Genomic DNA, 25826 nt, shown 5'->3' on the forward strand with positions numbered 1-25826 from the left:
AGTGAAAAAGGGCTTCATCTACTAGCGAGGAAGCAGCTCTTTCTAAACATGATAGGTATACCTCTCAAAACTTGTCTTGATTGTTTATCAGGGAAACAGTAAGAGTTTCATTCGTTAAAACTGTTTCTCATGTTAACAAAGTGCATGCATTAGATTCGGTTTATTCTGATGTTTGTGGTCCTATGAGGATAAAAACCTTAGGTGGGGCATTGTATTTCATTACTTTTATAGATGATGCATCTATGAGGGTTTGGGTTTATACTTTGAAATCCAAGGACGAGGTCTTTGGTGTGTTTATATTGTTTCATGCTATGGTCGAGAGAGAGACAGGTGGATCATTGAAGTGCATCTGCACTGACAATGGTGGTGAATACATTAATGACTTTCATAAGTATTGTAAGTCTCTAGGTATACGGCATGAACAGACGGTTCCCAAGACCCCCAAGCATAATGGTGTGGCTGAGCAAATGAATCGCACCATTGTAAAGACAATCAGATGCATGTTATCCCATGCGAAATTGTCCAAGACGTTCTGGTGAGAAGCAATGCACACAGCGGTGTATTTGATAAACAAGTCTCCATCAGCCCCGTTGAATAGAGAAGTACCTGAGAAGGTGTGAACTGAACAGGATCCATTGTACAGTCATCTCAAGGTATTTAGATGCAGGCATCCATTCACACACCAAAGAATGAGAGGTCCAAGCTCGATATGAAGATCAAGCAGTGTGTGTTCTTGGGGTACGGTGATGAAAAGTTCGGTAACAGATTATGGGATCTGACCGATAAGAAGCTCATCAGGAGCAGAGATGTGAATTTCTTTGAAGATTAATGTATAGAAGACATTGGTAAGCTAGAGAAGAACCAATCTAGTTCAGGTGAGCTAGAGGACATGGATCCAATTATTCCTCCTATGGTGCCTGATGACAGGGGAGTACAGTAAAGTGTAGAGGACGAGGGAGTTCCTTTAGAAGATGGACTAGGGGAGCAACCCCCACTTGATCCACCTGTTGAGCCACATGTGAGGAGGTCATCTAACGATAGACAACCGTCCAAGAGGTATTCGCCGCATGAGTACATTATGTTGACTGATGGGGGAGAGCCAGAAGATTATTTTGAGGCCCTAGTCGACGAGCATAAGGGGGAGTGATTGAGAGTTATGTGAGAGGAGATGAGATCCTTGCATAAGAACCACACCTATGATATGATAAAGTGGATACTGTGGTATCTAAGAGGCTCATCCAGGTTGAGCCTATGTTATGGTGATGAAAAACCTGTGTTAGAGGGCTATACAGACGTAAATATGGCGAGCGACATAGACTCCAGGATGTCTACATCGGGGTTCATATTCACGTTTGCAGGAGAGTGGTTTCTTTGCAAAGCAAACTACAGAAGGTAGTAACATTATCGGTGATAGAGGCCGGTACATTGCAGTCACAGAGGCATGTAAAGAGATGATTTAGATGAAGAAGTTCTTACAGGAACTTAGCCTGAAGCAGGAGCAGCATGTGGTCTATTATGATAGTCAAAATGCTATACACTTGAGCAAGAATCCAAGTTAGCACTCCAAGTCGAAGCACATAGAAATTCGATATTACTGTATTAGGGATACTTTGGAACAGAAGGTGTTACAGCTTGAGAAGGTCCACACGGATGATAATGGGTCAGACATGATGACCAAGGCTTTGCTCAAGGGCAAGTTTAAGGTTTATAGAAACCTGACTAGCTTGAAGAAGGTGAATTCCTCCTGAGTCGGAAAGGGGGAGATTTGATGAGGTTTTCCTCCTTAGGTCAGAGGAGATGAGGTGTAGTTCGGATGCCACAAATAGTAGAATTCCTTCGCTGCTCGACCAGTCCTGCAGCCTGCTCGACCGGTCGAGTGAACAGTGCTCTACTAGTCCTATAGCCTGCACGACCGGTCCTGGTTACGCATATTTGAGTCCGATTTTATGCGGGATTTGGATTTTTGAGGCGATTTTCGCAAGGATGTTAAAGAGAGTTTCCTAAACTATAAATAGGAGGTCTGTATGGTTTTCTGGGGTATTTAAGAGGTAATGCAAGAAGGTTTCCTAAAGCTTTGCAAGGGTTTGCTAAAGGCTTTAGGGCTATCAAAGGTGTGAGAGAGAGAGAGAAAGAGAGAGAGGAAGCTTGTAGAAGGGAAGTTATGCTCGTGGAGGTGATCTACTGTGCAATCAACATCTCAACACTTCTATGTCCTCGTAATCGGTGAGATCTCTCAATTTTATTTGTTTCTCTTATTGTTTATCCACTCCTGCGTGAGTAAAGAAGGTTGTAACGTTCTACTTCATAGTAGATTGTTGATTTGGACGATGTCCCGTGGTTTTTACCTCTTAGAGGGTTTTCCACGTAAAAATCTCTTGTGTGGTGTTGTTTGTGCTTTGATTTATTTCATTACTTTATTATCTCATAATTCCGATTTGTTCCGGGAGGCTAGATCCTAAGGTTTTGTACAAGGCCCCTAACAAATTGAAGCATATCCAAGATTATCATACCACAGGAAAACAGTGGGGATAACGATTTCCACTATCAAAACCTTGTTATGCCTTACAATGATGTTTATTTGTCATCCAAACTGTTCATAACATCGTATAGACATTGATGAAGGGAAAACACAAACATAAGCTTGATCCAAAACTTTCATGGCCACCAATAAATTTTCAATGGTAGACATTCAATTCAACCATTTCGTGTGGTATGATACATTTGAACATTGTATATGCTTAATTTTTGGTTTAAAGCCCTAAAATTATCTGAAAAAATAGATATATGGAGCGGATAAAACACATAAATCATGATGGACCTCACTGAACTTACTTAGTATGATAAGCGTGGTGAGTGACTCACTACGCAATCCACTTCAATTGTGAAATCGGATTGCGTAATGAGTTACTCAGTACGCTCATATCGTACTAAGTAAACTCTGTTGGGCCTAGCGTGAATGTATCTGGTCTATCCACGCGGTCCATCCATTTTTCCATATTATTTTAGGGGTTGAGACAAAAATTTAAGCATACGCAAAGATCAAGTAGACTATACCATAGGAAACAGTTGGAATAATGACTTCCACCGTTGAAACCTTTCTAGGGCCCACAATGATGTTTATTTCTCATCCAAACTGTTCATAAGATCACACAGACATGGATGAAGGGAAAAAACAAATACAAGCTTGATCCAAAACTTATGTGGCCCCCATGAAATTTTCAACGGTAAATGTTCAATTGACACTGTTTCCTATGGTGTGAACCAGTTGAGGTTTAGATATGCTTCATTTTTAGGGTAAAGTCCTAAAATTATCTGTTAAAATGGATGGACAGAATTGATAAAATACATAAATCACGGTGGACCCCACATAGTTTACGCAGTACACTTAGCTTAGTGAGTTACTCAGTACGCAATCCTCTTCTTCCTTCAATTGTCATCTCGTATCTCCGGACAGAGATTTGAAGGGAGGAGAAGGAATGACCCCGGATTCGGAAACAGATTGGCTACTCCCCTGCCACCAGCCCGGTGGCTGATGGTCGGTGCTACATGGGCCCCACCATGATGTATGTGTTTCATCAAATCCGTTCATACATTTTTACAGATCACTTTAGGGCTTGATTCCAAAAATTAGAGGGATATAAATCTCAGGTGGACCACACCACAGGAAACAATAGTGATTGGATATCCACCATTGAAATCCTCCAAAGGCCCAGTGGACTGTTTATTTGACATCCAATCTGTTGATTAGGTCATACAGACCCGGATGAATGGAAATTTTTAAAAAAAAAAAAAAAGAAGAAGAAAAATCAGCTTGATCCAAAACTTTTAGGGCCTCAAAAAGTTTCTAATGGTCGACATTCATTCAACACTATTTCCTTTAATGTGGTCCACTTGAGATTGTGGTATACCTCATATTTGGTCTCATACACTAAAATGATCTAGAAAAATATATATGGACGGCATGGATGAAACACATACATCATGGTGGGGCCCACAGAGCACCGACCATCAGCCATTGGCTGGTGACAGGGGGAGTAGCCAATCCGTTTCCGCAGCAGAGACCTGCGTTTGATGGATATCCAATCGTAGTTAATGCATCGATAGCTGTGCGTTAACTACACATTACAACCGTATTCGGTCATCCAAACGGGCCATAATACATAGTTTCACCTATATGCACCACAAAACAAACAATTTTCAAAAAATCCATCTTATAATGTCCCAAAGGATCTCCCGAGTTAATTATATCATATTTTTAATTGATGCAAATAATTTATTTATTTTTTTTAATTATTTGTATATTACCTGGCTTGATTGGACGCAATGTAGAATTGATCCGACCGTCCACAATGATCCTTTAAGTTAGGAGATCCCTCGTCAATCTATCTCAGGTAGAAGAAGGTACAGAGAGGTGTCATGTACACCTCTAGTAGGGGTCTTACTAGGGTTCGAAAAGACCATACACAATCACACGTGTACAAGCAAAGCAAAGCAACACCCTGATCCGTAGCTTAAGTGGTAGACTGAGTGAAGATAACCTCGTTTCAACTATGAGGTCTTAGTATCGATTATCCAGTGGAGGTGGCTAACATTGGAGTGTAGGGTGTGTACTGACAGTGTTGTGGGTACTAACAAGCTAATCTTAATAAATAAAATGATTTTAAGCCAAAGCCCAGATAATCCAAGATGTTAGACAAAGTAGCTTATATGCTGGATTTCATCGATTGCAAGCGCTTAGTGGAACGTTCCTCAAGCCTTCATGGGAAACCCTAATTAACAATATTCATAGAACCTCCTTCCCTGGGCCCACAGGTAAAGCCCAATAAACAATGTTAACCTAATGTCCTTCCATTGTCACATTTGACCCCGCACAGCTATCCGGCCCATCTCAACTAAAGGAGGGCATTTTACTCATCTATAAGCAAGCAATAATGCATGGGGAAATGATAAGGTGGGACACCTAATAGGCAACTCACTATCGGTTGGTCGCACCCAGTGTGCGGCTCAGATCGAGCCGAGTCAATGAGAAACTCATTGATAACTTGACTCAGTTCCTACTTGGAAAGACTGGTTGAGTTAGCTCATTAACTCAGTCAACTTGGAATGACTTGAACCGAGTTACACTCTACCAGTGGGCCGTTCAACTTGTTTGTATTTTTACTTGGGAAATTTTTTAGAGGCATAAAGTCCCGAATATATCTAACATTTTAAAAAATTTTGAGAACCCGACTGCATCATTTGAGAGATGTAATCGTATAGCTCATGCTGAAGTGATCGTTCAGGGTTGCAGATTGCCTGCTACCCTGACCCAGGAAGTTCGTCGGGTACGAAACTAGGTGGGCCCCACTGTGATGTTTGTGAGAAATCCACCCCATTCATCTGTTTTGCCAGCTCATTTATGGAACGAGATCAAAATTAGGGCAGATCCAAAACTCAAATGGGCCACAAAACTGGAAAAAGTGGGGATTAAATGCCGACTGTTGAAACATTTGTGGGCCATGAAAGTTTTAGATCAGGCTACTATTTTTGAGTTTTCAGTTCATCAAAGTGGGAATGACCTTATAAACAGTTTGGATGGCATATAAACATCATGATGGACCCAGGAAGGTTTCAAGAGTAGGCATTTCCCTCCCCACTTTTTCCTATAGTGTGGCCCACTTGAGTTTTGGATCTGCCACATCTTTGGGATCATGTCCTAACATGAGCTAGCAAAACAGACGTGGATTTCTCACAAACATCGCAGTGGGCCCCAACTAGCTTCCCACCACAGGAACTTCCTGCAGATGTTTTGGCAGGCAATCGACATCTCCATTGTTGTGTTGAGTAAGCAACACAAAAAGAAAATGAGTTAACAACAGCCGACAAATGAATATTATCATTCAAGCTTTAAACAAGCAAGGCAGCAGACTTGCATAGGGACAGGTTTCTACGCAATGCATATTGTATGAGATTGTGACTGCTCATCTGGCTCACCACGCCATAGTTCTAAAACTCACTGACTCGACCGAGTCACTCGTCTGGTCAAAGCCAAACTGGTAACTAATTATCAAAAGTAAACCAAGACTAGCTCTACAAGCCCACCATGCACTTTCTTGCTTACATTTTTGCTATTTTAGTTTATATATCTGATACTGTCTATTTTAAATAAATATCTCACATTTCTTCTACTAAATATCAAGTAAAGACTTGCCTGAGTCTTTGGGTCGACCCAATCCTACTGGAATTTTGGCAAAAAAAATAAAAAATAAAAAAGCAGTTGCCACTCGCGGACAAATCTCAAATCTTTGGAAGGCTAAAATCCACAGAGTGACATAACCTGAGGATTGAAATTGGAAATTTCGATTGAATGACTCTACGTGCAGTCTGTCTCCTGTATATTCGAGTACGGGCCTCGATTGCAAAGAAGGAAGCTGCAAGGCACCTTCTCACACCTTCATGCTATCCATGCAGGGTCTGTAATATATAATAACCTTGAATGTTTTATATACATATTACAATATCAATCTGTATATACAACTACATTGAGTATACTCAGTAGTAAATATGTAGGTGACCGACATTATCCTACCCGAGCATACCACGTACGGGATGAATTACAGCAAGGCGCACCCGTTCCTTTGCCATGTACAAGAATGAATTGTACGTGATCACACATGTTTCGGTCCAGACAGAACAAAGTAATAAGCTCTAATAACACCAATATCATAGAATTTTGAAGTAGCAATATTGCAAATTATCAAAAGTCATAAATCATTACTTCTTGTGAAACATACCTTAGAGCTTGCTGCCAATCCTATATATTCGAAAGGCTTCCCATGGCCTTCGCCTTCTCCCGGAGAACAAACTTTTGTGTCTTCCCAGTCGAAGTCTTTGGCAAATCCTCAAAAACAACTGTCCGAGGGGCCATATAATGCGGCAATCGAGCTCGGCAAAACCTGATAATCTCCTCAGCATCAGCATTGCGTCCCTCTTTCAACTTCACGAACGCACAAACAGACTCCCCCCAGTGGTCGTCTGGCTGCCCAACCACCGCTGCCTCCAGTATAGCAGGATGACTAAACAAAACAGACTCCACCTCGATCGTGCTGATATTCTCTCCACCCGAGATTATAATGTCCTTGGAGCGGTCCTTTATCTCTATGTAACCATCTGCATGCTTCACACCGAGGTCCCCAGATCGTAACCACCCGCCACTCATAGATTCCTCCGTCATTTTCAAATCTTTGAAGTACCCAATCATTACAGTATTGCCTCTAAACATCACCTCACCCATGGTCTTCCCGTCGGCCGGAATGCTTTTCATGGTGATCGGATCTTTTATGTCGACCTCTGCCATCCCAAGATGGTGCAAACCTTGGCGAGACTTGAGCTTTGCTCGTTCGTCAGCAGGCAAGGAATCCCACTGGGGTTTCCATGTGCAAACCGTCCCCGGACCGTAAGTTTCAGTCTGTCCATACGAGTGTATTACAAGGAAGCCCTTCTCCTCCATGTTTAACAGGACACAGGGAGGCGGCGGTGCTCCTCCTGTCATCACCACCACTTTGTGTGGAAGCGGCTTCTGATCGCTGGCGGGCGCATTCGCGATCATGTTCAAAACAGTGGGTGCACCGCCCAGGTGGGTTACCTTGTGCAAGATGATACAATCGAATATAGCCTTTGGGTCAACATTTCTGAGGCATATGTTGGTGCCGCCCTGTGCCGCAACCCCCCAACCGAGGCACCATCCATTGCAGTGGAACATGGGCACAGTCCATAAATACACTGGCATTGAGCGCATCTCATTCAGAAGAACGGTTGAAATGGCATTTAGAAACGCCCCTCTGTGGCTGTAAACAACTCCTTTGGGACTCGATGTGGTTCCCGAAGTATAGTTTAGTGAGATAGGGTTGCATTCATCAGCCGGCCATCTAACCTCGAATTCAGAATGGCCAGTCCTCAAGAGACTTTCATATTCAAAGTTAATGGGCGGCAAGCTGCTGCTAATAGCGGGCCCCGAGGTATCTTCTGAGATTTGGACTACAAAGGGCAGCTTGGCTTTCTTCCTGGAGAGAAGGTTGAGTGCTCCGCGGACTATTTCAAGGAGCTGGTAGTCGACGAAGATGATCTTGGCCTCCGAGTTTCTTAACAGAACTGATACCATGGTCGAGTCAAGGCGTGTGTTGAGCGTAGAAAGAATTGCCCCAGACATCGGGACACCAAAATGCAGTTCATACATTGCTGGGACATTGGGGGCCAGCACAGCAACCTGCTCGAAGGTTGATTAGATAGCAGCAGTAAAATTTCATGAATTCAATCAAATGCAGATGCAATGCATCGAACCACAATAAGAAAGCAGCAGGATATGTAAAAATAAGATCCAAAGATGAGTTTGGTATTGGTATTAGGAGCATCGGAATTCCTGTGATTGTAGTAAACTAATCGATTCAACAAGTTCGCTAGTCTGCTGCTAGACAGTCATTGATCATGAAAGTAACAATCACCGCCTATCCGATACCCGAACCAAGTTGCTTTTAGTCAGTCAGTCTGCATTTTGGTGTCCTTTTTGGTGGGTTGGAGTAGGGCTGTCCACCCGAACCCACGGGTACCCGATTTTGATGGTTTTTGGATCCCATTTTTCAGAGCCATTAACGAATCGGGTTGGGTTTGGATCTCAACTTCTTGGACTTTAAAAACTGGGTCTGATCATCATGTCATCAATTAGGAGCCAGTCAAAATCAGGTCAGGTCGGGTCAGATGTAGTAATTTTCATAATAATATTATGCGGATTGATACCAAGCGGGTACCGAACCTGTGGATCCGGGTCTGGGTCTTAAAGGACGATGCCCAGACCCGAAAGGGCTTGAACCCAGCTAGCCTGGGTACGGCTACTGTAGGACCCAACCGAACACGACCCATTGACAGCCCAAGGTAGGAGACTTTTCTACCCAAATTAATGTCTGCTAATTTCTGGCAGGATGTGGAATGATCTGGATATTGATTTGGGACAAAACAATGGAGAAATGGGAGCCATGAATTGTATTCCCCAAAGTCCACGCGACCCCAAATGCATAAAGGAATGAGGGAATGATCCACCACGCAAAAGCATCCAATCACTTGCAGTTTAGGTACATTCAAATGCATCATAAGCATAGGTAACTGAAAGAATAGCATACTTTATATAGAGTAACAGGAATGATGTACTTTTATGTGAAATTATTTTTAGGAGGAAGAGATAGACTTAACTACATGACTTAACTACATGTTAGATGATGCTCTAGACCCTCCATATAAGCATTACTAAACTTAGATCAGGGAGAACTGCCAAGTCATGGCTTGGTTACTTAACAATATGGATCTGTCTGTCAGCAACTCCGTTATGTTTCTATCTTCTACAACTAAAGAAAAAAGATATGGGATACCCTCCATGACATGTATTCAAAAGCACGGTATTTATCAAGAGTTTTTAAGTTAATTTCATATATTGGCACATTCCAACAGGATTTTCGATCTCCAAAAGAGTACTTTTGTGCCCTCCAAGTATGTGGGATGAGTTAGACCTCTATCATCCTCTTTCATTCAAGTGCAAGATAGATTATGATCTGGTTTGTAAGCAACGAGAAGAAACTCGAAGCATGAAGTTCCTTTCCGGCCTTAATTCTATATATAAAGGTGATTGTGAGCAGATTGTTGTGATGGATCCACTTCCTCCTTTGACTGTGATTTATGTTATGATCCAACATGTAACTACTTCAACCTTTTCAACCTTTGTATCATTTGATAACTCTACTTATGAAGTTGGTGACCAGTCCTCTTCCAATCCTTCATTTAGAGCACCATGGCATGGACATGATTTTAGATCTAGCAATCAATATCGAGGCCATGCTATCGAACGTGGTGGACATCGTGGCAATCGGGGCTGAAGTGGACATAGATGCAGTCGTGATGCATCTCGTAGTTGTACACATTGTGGGGGCACAAACCACTTTATTGATCAGTGTTAGGAACTTATTAGTCATTCATCCAGGGATAGTGCATCTTTGGCTACTAGAGCTTTTTTTTTTTTGTTAATCCAGCTTTGCGCTTGTTGTTGCCTCAAGGGAAGTCTCCCGCAGGTGATATTGCCCTTATCTCCCATGAGATTTATGATGCCTTTATGTGACTTCATGTTCATGGTACTTCTAACGTTTCTGGAGCCATTGTAGCCCGGTTAGGTATTGCTCCTCCATGTGCCCTCTTCTCCTTCATCCTGGGCCATTGACTCTGGCACCACCTCTCACATGACTGGTAAGTCTCACCTGTATAGTTCTTACCTTCTTTTAATTAGCCACATTTTGTCACTGTTGCGGATGGAAACCAAACTCCCATATCTGGAACTGGTACCATCAAACTTTCTTCCTCCATCATTTGTCATCGGTTTTACATGTTCTTAGTTTTCCCCTTAATTTATTATTTATTAGTTCTCTTATGAAATTCCTAAATTGTTCAGTAACATTCTCTCCCTCTCATTGTGTTTCAGGACCTCCAAATGAAGCGAACGATTGGTGGGGACCATAAATGTGATGGCATTTACTTCTTAATGATGCTCATGTGTTAGAATCTAGTGTCTTGTCCTTAGATAGAGAATCAGTGTAGTCGCTTAAGGCACCTATCCTTATCTACATTAAATCTCTTATTTCTTACAATTTATGTATCTAAACCTTTATCTTGTGAAACTTATGAGTTATCCAAACATCACTGGACTGCCTTTCCTCTTATTTCATTTGATAGGAAACCTAGACCATTTGAGCTAGTCCACTGTGATATTTGGAACCCTACTCCTATTATATCTCTTTTTGGATATAAATACTTTGTTACCTTTATTGATGATTGCACTCGAATGACATGGGTTTATCTTCTAAAGTCTAAACATGAAGTGTTTAATATATTTAAAATATTTTACAATGAGGTGGTAACTCAATTTCAATATCCTATCAAAGTTCTACATTCTCGCAATGGGAATGAGTATCTATCATATGCCTTTTGTCTTTTTACAGGACCATGGTATTTTGTCTCGTACTTTGTATCCACAAACCCTCAACAAAACGGAGAACTGTCACCTTCTTGAAGTCACTCATGCCCTCTTAGTTAGTATGAATCTTTCTAAACATTTTTTTGATGATGTCTTACTTACTACTATATTTCTAATTAATCGCATACCATCTCGAATATTGTTTAATAAGTCTTCATTTGAAATTTTGCATCTACACGATAAAGTACTCTTTCCTTTACCCCCTAAGGTTTTTGGATGTTCATGTTTTGTTCAAAGTCTTGATACTACTAATGATAAGTTAAGTCCATAGTCCAACTCCCCAGCCTGTGAATCCCTTAACCATCTGTTTGCTACTAACGACCTGGCCACTGCTATTTGGGAGAAGATTAGATCTGATTGGGGCGTCTAGTAACCACTACCCTCTTCTGTGGCAGGTCGTGTTATCCATTGGCGGCAGTCTGGGAAATTTAACATGCAAGGAATGCCCATAGGTTCAATAATCTCACCCCAACGTTGCTCCACATCATACATCGCGTTCGAGCTTTGGATTCATTATATCAGCGGCATACTGCCTACCCCCAAAATCGTCCAGCCTTCGATCTCAAATTTGTGCAGGACCTGAAATATCAGCCTGCCCTCTCCTGCTTGTCCATCCTTCTCGGCAGTTAAGTGGGTCAAGCCCTAGCCGGGCTGGATTAAGCTAAACGTGGACGGTTCATCCAGAGGTAACCCGAGGCTCTCTGGGGGTGGAGGTATTGGGAGAGACGGCGATGGCAATTTCCTTTTCAGCTTCTCTCGTGGTTATGGTTTTGGATCCAACATGAGGGCGGAGTCCAAAGCCATTGTGGATGGACTCCGGCTGGCCCTCCTTCTAGGTTTCTCTAGGATCCAAGTGGAGAGTGATTCCCTGGTTGTGGTGAAGGCTCTGTTTGGTTTATCCAAACCTGGCTGGCCCCTATGGTATTGGAAGACGAGCATCTCCTTCCTGGCTCGCTCCATGATTCTTAGGTTTGCTCACACACCTAGGGAGGCAAACTCGACTGTGGATGGGTTGGCCAGCATTGGAAACAAGTCATAGTCTAACTTCACCTATCGGTCTCGGACCTCTCTCCCTTGAACCATTCGAGGGCTACTTCTCCTTGATAAAGTGGGCCTTAGCTCGTTGCGTAAGGCATGTGGTTAGCTAGTTTGCCTCAGTTCTCCACCGTTTATTAGCTTCATATGATAGTGGGTTTGTTCCCTTTTTGTTACTGGCCCTCTCGAATGTTTATGTATGCCATTTCTGGGCACCTCTAGTTGATATATATAAAATTTCTTCTTTAAAAAAAAAGTCCATAGGCTATAAAGTGCGTCTTCTTAGGTTACTCTAGATTACAAAAGGGGTACAAATGTTATGACCCTTGTACTAGTAAGAGATGTATCCGCCGATGTGACATTCTTTAAAGATATTCTGTACTTCTCTGATAAAGGGAGATCTTTACATAGTCATCTTCCGAGTTCGGGGGAGCATGTGCAATATAACTCTAAACCCCTTCCTATCTCTTGTCTTGATGCTCTCACTCCGTCTGTCTCAAAGCTCATCCTTGTGTATTATTGATGGACTAAATCCTCTATGATTAGCTGCCCCCCTTCTCATCGGCTTTTGTTGGTGGATCAAGTATAAGCTCTTTATCTCCTGATAATCTTCCTATTGCCTTGTGCAAGCCTCCCACTCATGCACTAAGCATTACATTAGCAATTTTGTTTCATATCACCATCTTTCACCTTTATTCGAGTCTTTTGTAGCTTTCATATCGTCCGCTGTTACCCCACATAAGTTGAAGGAAGCTATGGGTAGTCCTAACTCGACTGAGGCTATGATGGACAAAATGCAGGCATTAGAGAAGAACAATACTTAGGAGTTAGTTTCCTTACCTGAAAGCAAACAGACAGTTGGATTTCGGTGGGTTCATAACATAAAATATCTTTCAAATGGTTCTATTAATCATTATAAGGCATAGTTAGTTACAAATGGTTATACTCAAATATATGGCGTAGACTACTTTGAGACATTCTCTCTTGTGGCCAAGTTTAACTCTATTCATGTGATTATCTCCTTAGTGGTCAATTTATCTTGAATCATATTTCAACTCAATGTAAAGAATGCTTTCTCACATGATGATCTTGTCAATGAGGTTTATATAGATCAACCCCGGGCTTTTCTGTCTTCTAACAAACGCCTTGTATGTCACCTAAAGAACTCCATTTATGGCCTTAAATAGTCTCCACATGCCTAGTTTGATAATTCAGTCGTACTCTCCTAAATTTTGAATTTATTTGCAGCCAAGCTGATCACTTCTTGCTCATCTGTTGTCGGCCCACTAGGATAATGGTGTTAATTGTCTATGTAGATGATATAGTATTGTCAGGCGATGATACTAAGGGAATGGTGCAAATTAAATCTTTTTCTCAAGACTCGATTTGAGATTAAAGATTTGAGGACTTCGGTATTTTCTGGGCATTGAAGTTGCTCGGTCAAGATCTGGAATTATACTCTCTCTAAAGGAAATATGCCCTTGATCTACTCTCCAAGAGTTGGATGCTAGGATGTAAGCCTACTACCATGCCTATGGATCCGACTTGCGAAATTAGTCCCGATTATGGTGAGATCCTTTCTAATCCTGGGATGTATCGGCAATTGGTTGACAAACTCATCTATCTCACTCTTTCGTATGTTGTAATGGTTACAAGTCAATTTATGCATTATCCTCACACCACACATCTAACTGCAGTGTATCGTATCCTTCGATATCACAAATCTTCCCCAAGCAAAGGTTGACGTTTTCAACTGCATGGCTATCTTCATCCGTCCGGTTACTCTGATGTTGCCTATGTTGGAAGTTTATATGATCGACAATCTACATTGGGTATTGTACCTTTGTAGGTGGCAACCTTGTCACTTGGAAGATCAAGAAACAGTCCGTTGTGGCACAATCTTCTATCGGGGCAAAGTATCGGGGGATGGCTCAGGCAACATGTGAACTTATTTGGCTTCGAACCCTCTTATAGGAACTCGGTTATAATCCTTCGACTCCAATTCCTTTGCATTGCAACAATCGAGCTGCATTCACATTGCCAACAATTCGGTGTTCCATGAGCACACGAAACACATTGAGATTTACTGTCATTTCATTCGAGAAAAAGTCTCTAAGAAGGAAATTACAACTCCTTTCGTTCCCTTTAGGGAATAGTTGGCTGATGTTCTGACCAAATCTCTTGGGCGAGATGCTCTTCTTCATATCACTGATAAGTTGGGGATATCTATGCTCAAACTTGAGGGGGAGTATAGAGAGTTACAGGAATGATGTACTTTTATGTGCTTTTTAGTGCGTACATGTCCATAATGTTGGGTACTCCTATGGAGTATGTTTTGTAACTCTAGTATTATAATTAAAGGGGGGGGGGGAGGGTTGGAGCTCTAACAAAAAAAAAAGTATTCTTCCAAACTCTCTCTCTCTCTCTCTCTCTCTCTCTCTCTTCCATTACTTTTATCTTCTTCCTCAAATCTTTATAATTCTACTTCACTACGATATTATGGCAAAGCACAGGATAAGGTAGGCTGTTGGGCCATTTTTGAGAATTGAAGTTGCATTGTCTTAGCTAGTTCCACAATGAGGGTCGGTTAAAGATTGCCTTAATTGCTTAAGCATTCAAAATGTTGAAAGGGCCTCACTATGCAATGAAAGGAAAGGAAATTCTATTGGAAACAGAAGCTGGTGGTTAATGAGATGAATATTGACTTCACGGAGTTGTTCAAGTATAAATATTAACTTGACTAAAATTCAGTAATGCTGACCCTAATGATGCTTCTAGTGGCATTAAAGCCTCTACCATGTGTGACTCACTTTCTTCTTCTTTTCTCTATAAAGTATTTTCCTCATAATTTATTTTTTATTTTTTATTTTTATTTTTATTTTTATTTTTTTAAAAAAGATAAACTGAATCACCTCTCTGTTAGCATATTTAATACTTAAAAAGTAAAACGGGTAAGTAGACTTTAAACAAGAAAGGCTCCTCATGTACCCATTTAGGTTTTATTTCATTTAAATAAAGACGATACAAATCCAACAATCTCAAAGGATGACCATGGAAATGTGGGGGAAATGGAGGAGTAAATACATGGTCAACCAATTAGAAACTCAAATTTCTTAAAATATCATTGCAAAAGCCTATGAATTAAAGATACTGACGAGAGCCTCAGCAATGGGGTAGGAAGATGTTAAGCAGAGTTTTAAATAGCAACACCATGTACCATAGCATAGCCTTAATGCTACATAGCTCATGAAAATAACTTTATGTAGCTCATGAAAATAGCTTATGTCATGTGTAGCCTATGCTACATGATAGTTTGCAAACGTAAAATGCTTACATAGACTACGTTACACGCTACATTGCTCACATTACAAGTTATTTTTACCTACAAACATTAAAATCAAATAATTTTTTGAATGTTTTGTTACACTTTTTTATTTTCAATAAACATTAGTTAATGTTTTCAATGCTTTTAGTAATATAATATAAGTAACATTATTAAATCAATTTCATTGCTATTCCTTCACCTTTATACTTAATCATTGTCATTTCCAATTACTTCAGGTTGCATTTGGTTGCACCAAATATCATGAAATTTTGTTAATTTCATTATTAATCAGTTTAATTTGGTGGAAAATATCATGAAATTGGTGTAACCAAGCGTAACCTTGATTAAAAATCTAGAAGTAGCACATAGTTTATGCTTCATGCTTTATGCTACATGCTATTGACTATTTAAAACACCAGTGTTAGGCACCTTTTCCCACCTACAAAATTGCAACCTCTACTTTGACAAAAGAAGTGAAATTCTGTTGAAATGAATGTCTGCATGGTTTTTCGAAGGCATCAATGAAAAAAAATTGCAGAAACTAAAAAGAAAGGGCAAGGAATACTTATTGGTGTGTGGAATTGTCCTCAAATAACTCTGATCTCTATCTACTTGAGTTACAATGGAGGTGTTTGTGTGCTTCATTTTGAACATGAATTTGTGAAAGAAAAGGGAAACTAAGAGATAAAAGTGATTCTCTTGCTAGAGAAAGGTTACTGGAGTTGAATCTCAAAGCCCAGAGGTTAAGGCATACTCCTTGGCGTTCCATATCTGGGCTCAATTATTATAGAGCTTTAGCAGCCTTTAGGTGAGGGGTTTAAACTTGGGTTTTGGGTAGGTTCAGTGGGATTGTGGATAGTGTTGAGTGAATTTTGGGTTGATTTAAGTTAGTTAGGTGCGTAGTTAAATTCCTACAACAGCAAGGATTTAAACTCAACCCTCCTTCAGAGATTAATTGAGAGATGAGGTGGGGTGTCTACCAGGTTTTTTTTATAATTATTATAATTAACTAGATCTATTCATGAGATAGGGCTAAGATACTTTAATTTATTATGTTTCAACAAACATGATTATATGAGTTATGCACGTCACACTAATTCTAATTTGTAAATATAATGTGTGTATTTATTTATATAATTCCAACTATTTATTCAATAAATTTGATTGATCAATATGAATCGATTTTTTATTAAGATAAAGCAACGAAACAATAGCTGCCCCAATAGTTGCTTCAGAGGCTGCATTAGCTATAACAAAGATCGAGAAAATGTCTCCTAATTGGCCATTACCTCATAAATCAGAAAATGTTATGAGATTTATAGTCAAGACACATAAGTGTTCTAACCATGTTTCAGCTTGTGATTAATCCGTAAATACCAATAATAAATAAATAGGCACTCAAAATCAGTACATGCTTAGTCATCATTGACCAACTCCAATCTTGATTGATTCAACATGAACAAAAATACAATTTAACCTATTTGATTGACTAGGATATAATAGGTACAGAACAAAGGAAGGTATTAGTAAAGCATCAAAACAAAACCCTTCAATTTAATATATGAAGAATACAATATAAAAAATGGACCTAAAGGAAATTTGATGTAATAATAATAACACAGAACAAAACAAGGTCTTATTTATTTTATTCACATGAGGTGGGGTGTCTACAACTAGGGCTATCATTTGAAGATAATTTTAACATCAAACTAGAAATTTCTCTATTAATCATTTAATCAGTTCAAAAAGAGGGCAAAAAGCAAAATGAGCGGTATTTTTCAAGCAAAAACACCAAACTACGTCTTCACAATTTTTAAATTAGTAATCGCATGAAAATATTCTAATGTTTAATTAGATTAACTAAATAATCCATACAATATTCGAGTGGCATCCACCATTAGATTACAAGTTAGGATTTTCATATGTGCTTCATTTCTCTTGAATCAAAGTGACTGGTCATTTCTTTAAGAGAACCTTAGACATCCAAGTCAAAGAGTGAATCGAGTCCCTTCATGAATGATTATGACATCCTATTTTTTCCAAAACTTCAATTAACCATCCATTACGGTAGGTAATTTCATCCATTGTTTTAAATAACGAATAGCGTATAGCGTAGTGTTCACCCCTCTGAAGCGTGAGGTGCAAGCTACATAGCATGTAGCATAAGCTATATGGCTACATGCTACTTCTAGATTTTTAATCAAGGTTGCACTTAGTTGCACCAATTTTATGATATTATGCACTAAATTAGACTGATTAATAATGAAATTTAACAAAATATCTTGATATTAGGTGCAATCAAATGCAATTTAAAGTAATAGGAAAGGGCAATGATTAAGTATAAAGGTAAAGATCGAGAAACAAAACTGATTTAATACTGTTACTTATATTATTTTACTAAAAGCATTGAAAAGATTAACTAATTTTCATTAATAATAAGAAAATGTAACAAATCATTGAAAACATTAATTGATTTTCATGTTGTAGTGACAAATAATGTGTAACATGAGCTATGTAGTGTGTAGCATAGTCTGTGTAGTGTGTAGCCTATACAAATTGATCATGTCGCATAGGCTACATAATGGGAACATCTTACGCACACGCACACCCCCTACGCACGTACACAAGGAGAAGAAGGACCCCACCATCGATCTAAATCGATGATGACATCCATGGAGGGCCTCCTAGTTAGAGGACTATGTTTTGGTTCCTTGGAGTGGACCCGATCTTCATGTGGATCCCACTATTGGATCTCATGATCGTGACCCACTACTCTAGATGATATAGGACTTTTGAGTTTAATTTGCTTATTTTTGTTATTAAGAACATCATGAATGATTTAAATTGCATTAATTAGTTGTTATTTTTGTTACTTCATCTCTAAGTAATAGCGTGCGCACATGGCATGACTTTTAGGGTATAGGGTTTTCTTATAAATAGGCAATCACTTGTATGTTTTTTCTCATCGAATATTATGAATAAAATTCTACATTTTCCTGCTTCTCTAATTCTCTGAGTTATAGAAATCCAATTGGGTGCGAAACCCTCCATTCTTCGAAAGGCTAACTACCATGGTGCAAAGCCACACTCATCTCAAATTGCCCACATCTCCTACCATCCATATTTATCATCTCCCACAACCATCCATGCTTCAAATCCACCCCCTTTTGTAGCCGATCCTTCCTCTATAGCAGATTTGCATAATCAGGCCCTATTAGAGGGCTGAAACTTCGGCAGACCACTATGCACATAACAGACGTCGGATCAGTCTAAATTTTGGTGTGTGTGTGTGCGGCCCACCCATGGCCGACCAGACCCAAGTTGTCACTTTTTGGGTTCGTGGGCCCCACACACATGCAGGCAAGATCTTACGCACGTGCGTCTGGACCCAGGCGCTGTTCACTCGTGTGGAATATCTCGGGTTCACCTCTCTCCTCTATTTCACTCATCTCTCACCTTATTTTCCTAACCCTAATCCTAGATAATCCTAAATCACAAGTTCTATTCCACTTTTGCAAACCGTAGGTTTTCCCAATTTAAAACATGTAAATGCATTGATTTGAGAAATAATCTTTTGCATGTGTGGATGATTCTACTCTCTTTCGAGCATTGTTTGGTCCATAATTTTAATTGATTCAGCCCTAACATGTGTAGACTTGGACCCTCATAGATTCCCCTTGTTGAATGCTTGACTTTATATGGGATGTGGAATTTTTTTGTGATTGTTTTGAAATTATTATGATCTAAAGCATGAAATCTTGCATAACATATTTAATTTTCATGTACTGCATCAATACACATGTCTTGAGCTATTTTCATGAGCTATGTAGCATTAAGACTGAGCTCCTTACTCAATTCCTCATCGAATTCAGAATTGCAGGCGAGGCTTGAGCGACTACTATATACACGTGCGTGCATGTGTGCATGTATGCGCATGTACTATATATGTGTGTGTCTCTCTATGTGTGTGTACGTGTGTGCTACATAGTGTAGAAATTTAAAATACTAATTTCATCACATGCACTAAGTGACAACCTATCCACCTATCAACACATACGAGGACTAGCTTGTAAAATAAGGCACCAAGGTTTTTACATTGGAGAGGAATCGTTCTATACAAAAGTCACCATTGTTCTTTAAGACCTAAGCATGAAAGTAGATTTTTTTCATCAAGGGTGCACTTAACATAGCCAAAAAGATGTTGAAATCTGCAAATTGTATTCACTCACTTGTAATACCCAAATGAAGCCTGATTCTTCCTCTTGGAGTATGAGATTCTTCACCCATAATTTGATATCTCTGATTAGTGAGCATCTGGGAGAGGTGATGATCATTAGTAGGTGGAAGAAAGCGCTTATCTCTAAGCTTGCAATGTCCTGTCCAATTGTTTGAGTTAGCTTCTCTTCTTGGAGCCTAGAGCTCCCTCTCTTTTCCTTTCCTTCTTCCTTTTACTAACCTAGGGTGAAGGCTCTTTCGCTGACCTAGGGTCTGGATTCTCTTTCCTTTCCCTTGTCCCGGGGTGTGGGTTTCTTCTTCTTTTTCCTTTTCTTTGTTTCCTTTTCTTTTCCCTGGCTAAGGATGTAGGCCCCCCACTTGTATTCTTAGGGCTGCTTGTCCTTTTTGATGAAATAAAGAAATTTTGCTTATCTTCCAAAAATAAAAAACTAGATGAAGCCACTAATAGAACACGGAAATGACGTATATGGCATTTGCATTTGATAATGAAGTATAAGACATGGGTTTGCCATGGATACTTTAACAACTTTTGATGTATAAGCATATCATAGCCTATCAAACTTAACCTTCTAGGTAATCAACCTTTTAGCAGTCACAAAACTCAGGTTAAAAGATGATGACTTCTGATAACAAATGAAGATTCTCTTCTTATCCTGGAGATATTCACTCACTAAATCCAATTCCTAGAACTCCGTGGGCCTTCCTAGAAGGTATTTAATCACTGGCCAAGGTTGAAGAAAACCTATGACACCTGGATACTTGTATATTGTATATGCTCAATGTATAGTGTCGGACACCAACAAAATGCTGATTCTGCAGGTACCTAATACTCGTAGGTTACCTGTAGGATAAGTTTTAACTGAATCCTATCGTATTAGACTGTTCTTTTCAAAATCCTGATAACTTTCTTACGCTCCTCTCTGAATATCTATATGTTATAAAAATTGTAAACACTGACAATTTTGTTAAGTTTAGCATTCTACGAAGATTGAAAAATTTATACCTAGGTAAATAAAACTACGAGTTAGTAAAATAAGTCAAAATGGAGAGCCATACCCACGTACATGTTCCCCTGTCAGTTTCTCTATTTGGGTATTATAGAAGAAAACCTTCTCATCAATAGGAAGTGAATTGTCCTCTTAGATTGCTACGTTTTGAGACAAATACTAGATGGAGATCTTCATATTCTAGCTTGTATGAAGATTTTAAATGGAAGAGTGCAACATAGAATAGTGTTATACATAAACATGCATATTCCACATACAATGATATAACAATCAAAACATTTTCCAGATAAGGACACGTCTTACGGAGATGATTGGCTTTGCTGAACCACATAAAATTTCCAGCAATTTGATTTAGCAGTTTGGAAAGGGTGACCTTCAGTTTGATCACCATGATGGAACGAAATACCGAGCAAAGCTCTTGGGGGGGGGGGGGGGGTGGAGACCATAAAGTAGCCATTTGTTAAAAACAGGCATTTGACATGGATGACTAGTAGGGTTGCAACTATGGTTGGGTCAACCCAACTGACGCAAGGATGAATATGATGAGGATAACTACTCTGAATCCACGGAGCTTCTCTGGACTCCTCACAGAGACTTCTCAAATCCACGAGGAAAGAAAGTAGAAAATAGAAATAAATTCTAATAAATTCGAAATTGATTAATTGATGATTAAAAACAAGTTCACAACCTTTTAAATAGGGGTACCAAGCAATGGGATAGAAATCAGAATCAAACTACAACTCAAACTCCTAGAATCCGCGACTTACTATAAATAGTAAACTTACTATTTATAGACGGTCGTGATGTCTACTATTGTGCAAGGTTTTCGGCCAAAAATAGTAAGTCTCCTATTTGGCTTCAACAAACCGTTCTCCTAATTATTCTAAGCTCTTTTCACATTGGGCACAACTCCTAAAGCCGGACGGATGAAGAGTTATAATCAAACTAAAACTTACTATTTATAGTAAAAACGAAATTAAAACAGGGAAACGACCGTCGATCTAGGGGTTTTTTGCAATTCTGGGCTGCGTAACCTGGCATAGCCGGGTTGGTTGGCTAAAGTAGCTCGTTCTACCCCAAAATCATATATTTTACATCAGATAACTCATTCCGGATTGCGAGATACGCCCGATCTAAGGTCTGACGGTCCGGATCACTTCTATCGTCGACTGGGCCTTTTTTGATCCATCTTGGCCATGAAACTGTCCGCGACCCACTATACATCACCAACCAAAGTTCAGGTTAGGTTGTCAAGGTCTTCGGCTTGGGTTTGTGTTGGAAAATGCGAACCTGATTTGAAATTGGATTGGGTTCGGGTTAAGCAAATTGTGGTCCGGTTAGGACGGGTTGTGATATACTCACATGTATTTGGGCCAGGTGGGGTCAAGTTATAGAGAAATTCATGTTGGACACCTCCAGTCGTAATTCAGGTTGGGTCGGGTTGCAGGTTGGGTCCTCTTGAGTTCAGGCCAGGTTTGGGTTGACCCTTAACCCAACCCAACCTGCCCGAGTTGCACCCATAATGACAAGGTCACTGCATTTTTTGGATTGAAACCTGGATCATTTACACACATTACACTGTCACTACATGTTCATCATGCAGTAGTCAAAATGGCAAATCAGAACTGTTGTAATGACTCTGATCATCTTGATGTTATTGGCATCGCATTGACAGGCAACATCAAGAGTCATGACTAAGAAATTATAAGTTTGAATGATGAGAGTTTGAGATACTGAGTTGCCTTTAGTTTGGATGGAATAGGAACTGATCTTAAGGCTTAGTTGTAGTAAATTAGAAGTCATTTATAACGATCTTGTGGGCTAAGTTTACGGCTATGAACCTTTCCATGCGTATAGTTTCATTTGGATTCAGTAGCATCCACATCACTAATCTCGGCCATTCATTAGGTACGATCCACCCTTCATCGGGTGCCTGAAAAATACATATTGATCATAAGATCCAAACCATCCAGATCGCGGCATACAAAGTGGATGTAAAAATTGTTCATAGAAGATATGCCTGATCTCGGATATTTAGAACTATCTGAGTTCTCTGACTTTTTCTCAGTAAAAGAATAAGATGGGACTGGCCTAATGGACAGTTCAGATAGGTGATGTGTGTACCAAGAGATCCAAATGAAACTGTGCGTGGGAAGATTTCCATGCACTTCACCAACTAGATCATTACTTGTGTTTTAACTTCAGTATTGTTTTCTGCCATCCATTTTCAAACCACCACTTAGATGGTTAGGATCTTCTAATTGAAACAATCATTGCATTGTGATCCATCCATAATGGAACCAGCCAAATGGGTGGTACGGATGATTAATTGAGCCGCATGTCCAGTTCTGATGGCAGGATACAATTTTTGTTTTGTATTACATTAAAAGTAAAAAGTATGAAACCTCCACCTTAGAGAAACAAAATACAAAATACAACCAGTGGAAATCCACATCCCTATAGACTAAAATATATATCATCCAGGAAAGCAAGGATTTAAGAAATCCACATTCCACTGACAAACAAAAAACAAAAAACAAAAATTAAAAAAATGCATGTGTACTACATCCGCAGAAGCATGGGACTCACCAACCTGAAATTTTGATCCTGTACATGTGGGAAGCATGGACTAGATCCAGACCGTTCATTTAGAAGATCCAGCTGTGCATGGACCATAAACAAAAGGACACACTGCTCACACAATCCTGACTGACAAACCGGACAGTGGCAGACATATGAGAGCTAAAAGGCAAATAGTTGCCGCAGTTCAGAATCAATGAGCAAAAAACATCGATCCAACGGTTATGAAGCCCATCTGCGGTGGATCCCACAGGATGGATGGTTCGGATAATCATGCACATGTTCCATGAGTGTCATATAAGATGCATGAGGGACCACAATCTCCCCTTCCAACAAACCAGAGAAATATCAATATACTACACCCAAATCTGTGTATTACAACACCAACATCAAGTCTAAAACCTCTACAAATCAACCAACAATGCAAACATGGGCAAGCTCCAGACCCTCAATGTTCTTCCCACACCATACACAGACAAGATCCAGATCGTTAATTCAATGAGTACAACTGCAATTGTCCATAACAAAAGACCATACATACTGCTGCAACGATCTTAACCGTCTAATTGGTGGCACACATATGTACACTAAAAGGCACAAAATTGCAACTGTTTATTCAATCGGAAACAGATTAATCGATCAAATGGTTACGACCATTGGATCAAAGAAATTTTTGGTCAGTAGCACATCCATGGTAAATCCCAGGGGATGGATGCTTCCGATCATCATGCCCATGCTCCGTGCGCACGGTACAATATGTGGAAGGTCAGCTAATTTGCATGGAGCTATGGTAACATGGACAAGATCCAGAACATCAATGTCCTCCCCACATCGTACTCAGATAAGATCCAGGCCGTTCATTCAGTGAGTCCAACTGTAAATAGCCCATAGACAAAAGATTATACTGCTACTGCAATCTCAACCATCTAATTGGTGGCACACTTATGATAACTAAAAGAAACAAAAATGCAACAGTTCATTTTCAATGGGAAATAAATTCATCGATCGGATAGTAGGATCATCGGGTCAAGGAAATTTTTCATCAGTAGCTTATCCATGGTGAATCCCATGCAATTGATGTTTCCGATCATCGTGCACATGTTTCATGTGTATGGTAAAAAATGTGGGAGGTCAGTTAATTGGCATGGGGCCATGGGTTGATCAACCACCCATTAGAACAAAATCCAGAAAGCCACACCCAAATCTTTGAATTGCAGCAACACCACCAAAATCCAAACCTCTAAAAGCATCAACCCAATTCCAACAATGCCAAAATAGAGAATTTTCAAAATAACAGAGGGATTGAATGAAATTCAGTGGAGGACTTACAACATCGCCACGGGAAATCCCCATCTGTGCCAGAGCAGAAGCGAGGCGACGGCACCGTTCAAACGTATCTTTCCATGTGTACTTCACGGACCCGTAAATTACCGACGTTTGGTCCCTGTAAACGACGGCCGCTCGCTCCAAGAAGCTTATTGGAGAGAGCGGAACGTAGTTCGCCGAGCAACGGAAAAGACCATCCATTGATTTTGAAGTGTAGAGGAGAAAAAACCAAGTTTCAGGTGATTTTGGATTTGGGTTTTATAGAATATGAGAAAATATTGCAGGATTCTCTTGGGACTATAAATAGACAGAAGACTTGAAGAGAGATTTTCTCAAGATTTTCTTGATTTTTGGTTTTCTAAAGAGAGACTTTCTCAAGATTTCCTTGATTTTTGGTTTTCTAAAGAGAGAGGATTCTCTTTGAAAATTGAGTGTGCAAGAAGGTCAAAAGGACGAAAATACCCTTCCCGTTTGGATGCATGTAGAGGTGGACATCGAGTCGAGTCGGACTGGATTGGATCCAACTCGACTCGATCTGAATTTTTAAATAACTGATCCGAACTCGATCCGATCCGGTACCGAGTCCGAGTCGGTTAACTCGATCCAATCTGATGTACTACTGGCTTGACCCGAAACGAGTTCGACTCGATCAGAGAAATCGATTGAGTCGGATCGGATTGGTTGCGGTCCGGATCGAATCTTTGGTTTTTTTAAAAAATATATATAGAAAAAACTCTTCGTAAAATGGGCGGGTGTTCAAAACCCTAAGTGTAATGTCGTGATGTAGTAATAACTTGTGAGAACGAGCTCGAATCCACAAAAACTACACTTGTAGATATTCTGAAAAGAACTAGAACTAGAACTAGAAGAAGATGTGAATCTATTTCTGAAGTAATTGAGAGAGTAATTGTGATTAAAGTAATTAAAACTTAAGAATTCAAAGGTGGGAACTAGGGTTTCCAAGGATCCACTTGTAGAGACCAGGGAGATCTATGCTTGATTCAAGGACGCAACTAGAATCAGAGTCTTATCTTATCCAATTTAAAGATATCTCAGTAAAATCAAATCTGAACTTCCTTTCACCTAATTATCAATGGATGAGAGGTGTGAGAACTAAAAGTGATTCCATCACAAAACCATGCACAAGAGATAATGACTCACAATAAGATATACCAATGCATAACTAACATGGGAGAACTATGAAGATTAGAAGAGATTCTGTCACCCAACCATGCCCATGGGACGATCGTGAACAAATAGGATTTCCTAA

General features: G+C 39.8%; 1 protein-coding gene across 1 annotated transcript; it reads right to left on the reverse strand.

The window, feature by feature from the left end:
- Window positions 1-6441: 6441 nt before the first annotated feature.
- On the reverse strand, window positions 6442-24865 carry LOC131237081 (butanoate--CoA ligase AAE1-like). The gene is made up of 2 exons (XM_058234729.1): window positions 24560-24865; window positions 6442-8245 (listed from the first exon to the last, which is right to left on the reverse strand). Exons 1-2 carry the CDS (start codon window positions 24755-24757, stop codon window positions 6794-6796), a joined length of 1650 nt encoding a protein of 549 aa, XP_058090712.1. The 5' UTR covers window positions 24758-24865; the 3' UTR covers window positions 6442-6793.
- Window positions 24866-25826: the final 961 nt, after the last annotated feature.

Source organism: Magnolia sinica, chromosome 2, assembly GCF_029962835.1.
Source record: "Magnolia sinica isolate HGM2019 chromosome 2, MsV1, whole genome shotgun sequence".
Taxonomy (NCBI): domain Eukaryota; kingdom Viridiplantae; phylum Streptophyta; class Magnoliopsida; order Magnoliales; family Magnoliaceae; genus Magnolia; species Magnolia sinica.

Bases quoted from the DNA above. Each gene is read 5' to 3' on its own strand.
- LOC131237081 (XM_058234729.1), bottom strand. From the start codon at position 24,757: ATGGATGGTCTTTTCCGTTGCTCGGCGAACTACGTTCCGCTCTCTCCA. The intron at 8,246-24,559 runs GTAAGTCCTCCA...ACCTTCGAGCAG, and splicing joins GGATTTCCCGTGGCGATGTT to GTTGCTGTGCTGGCCCCCAA.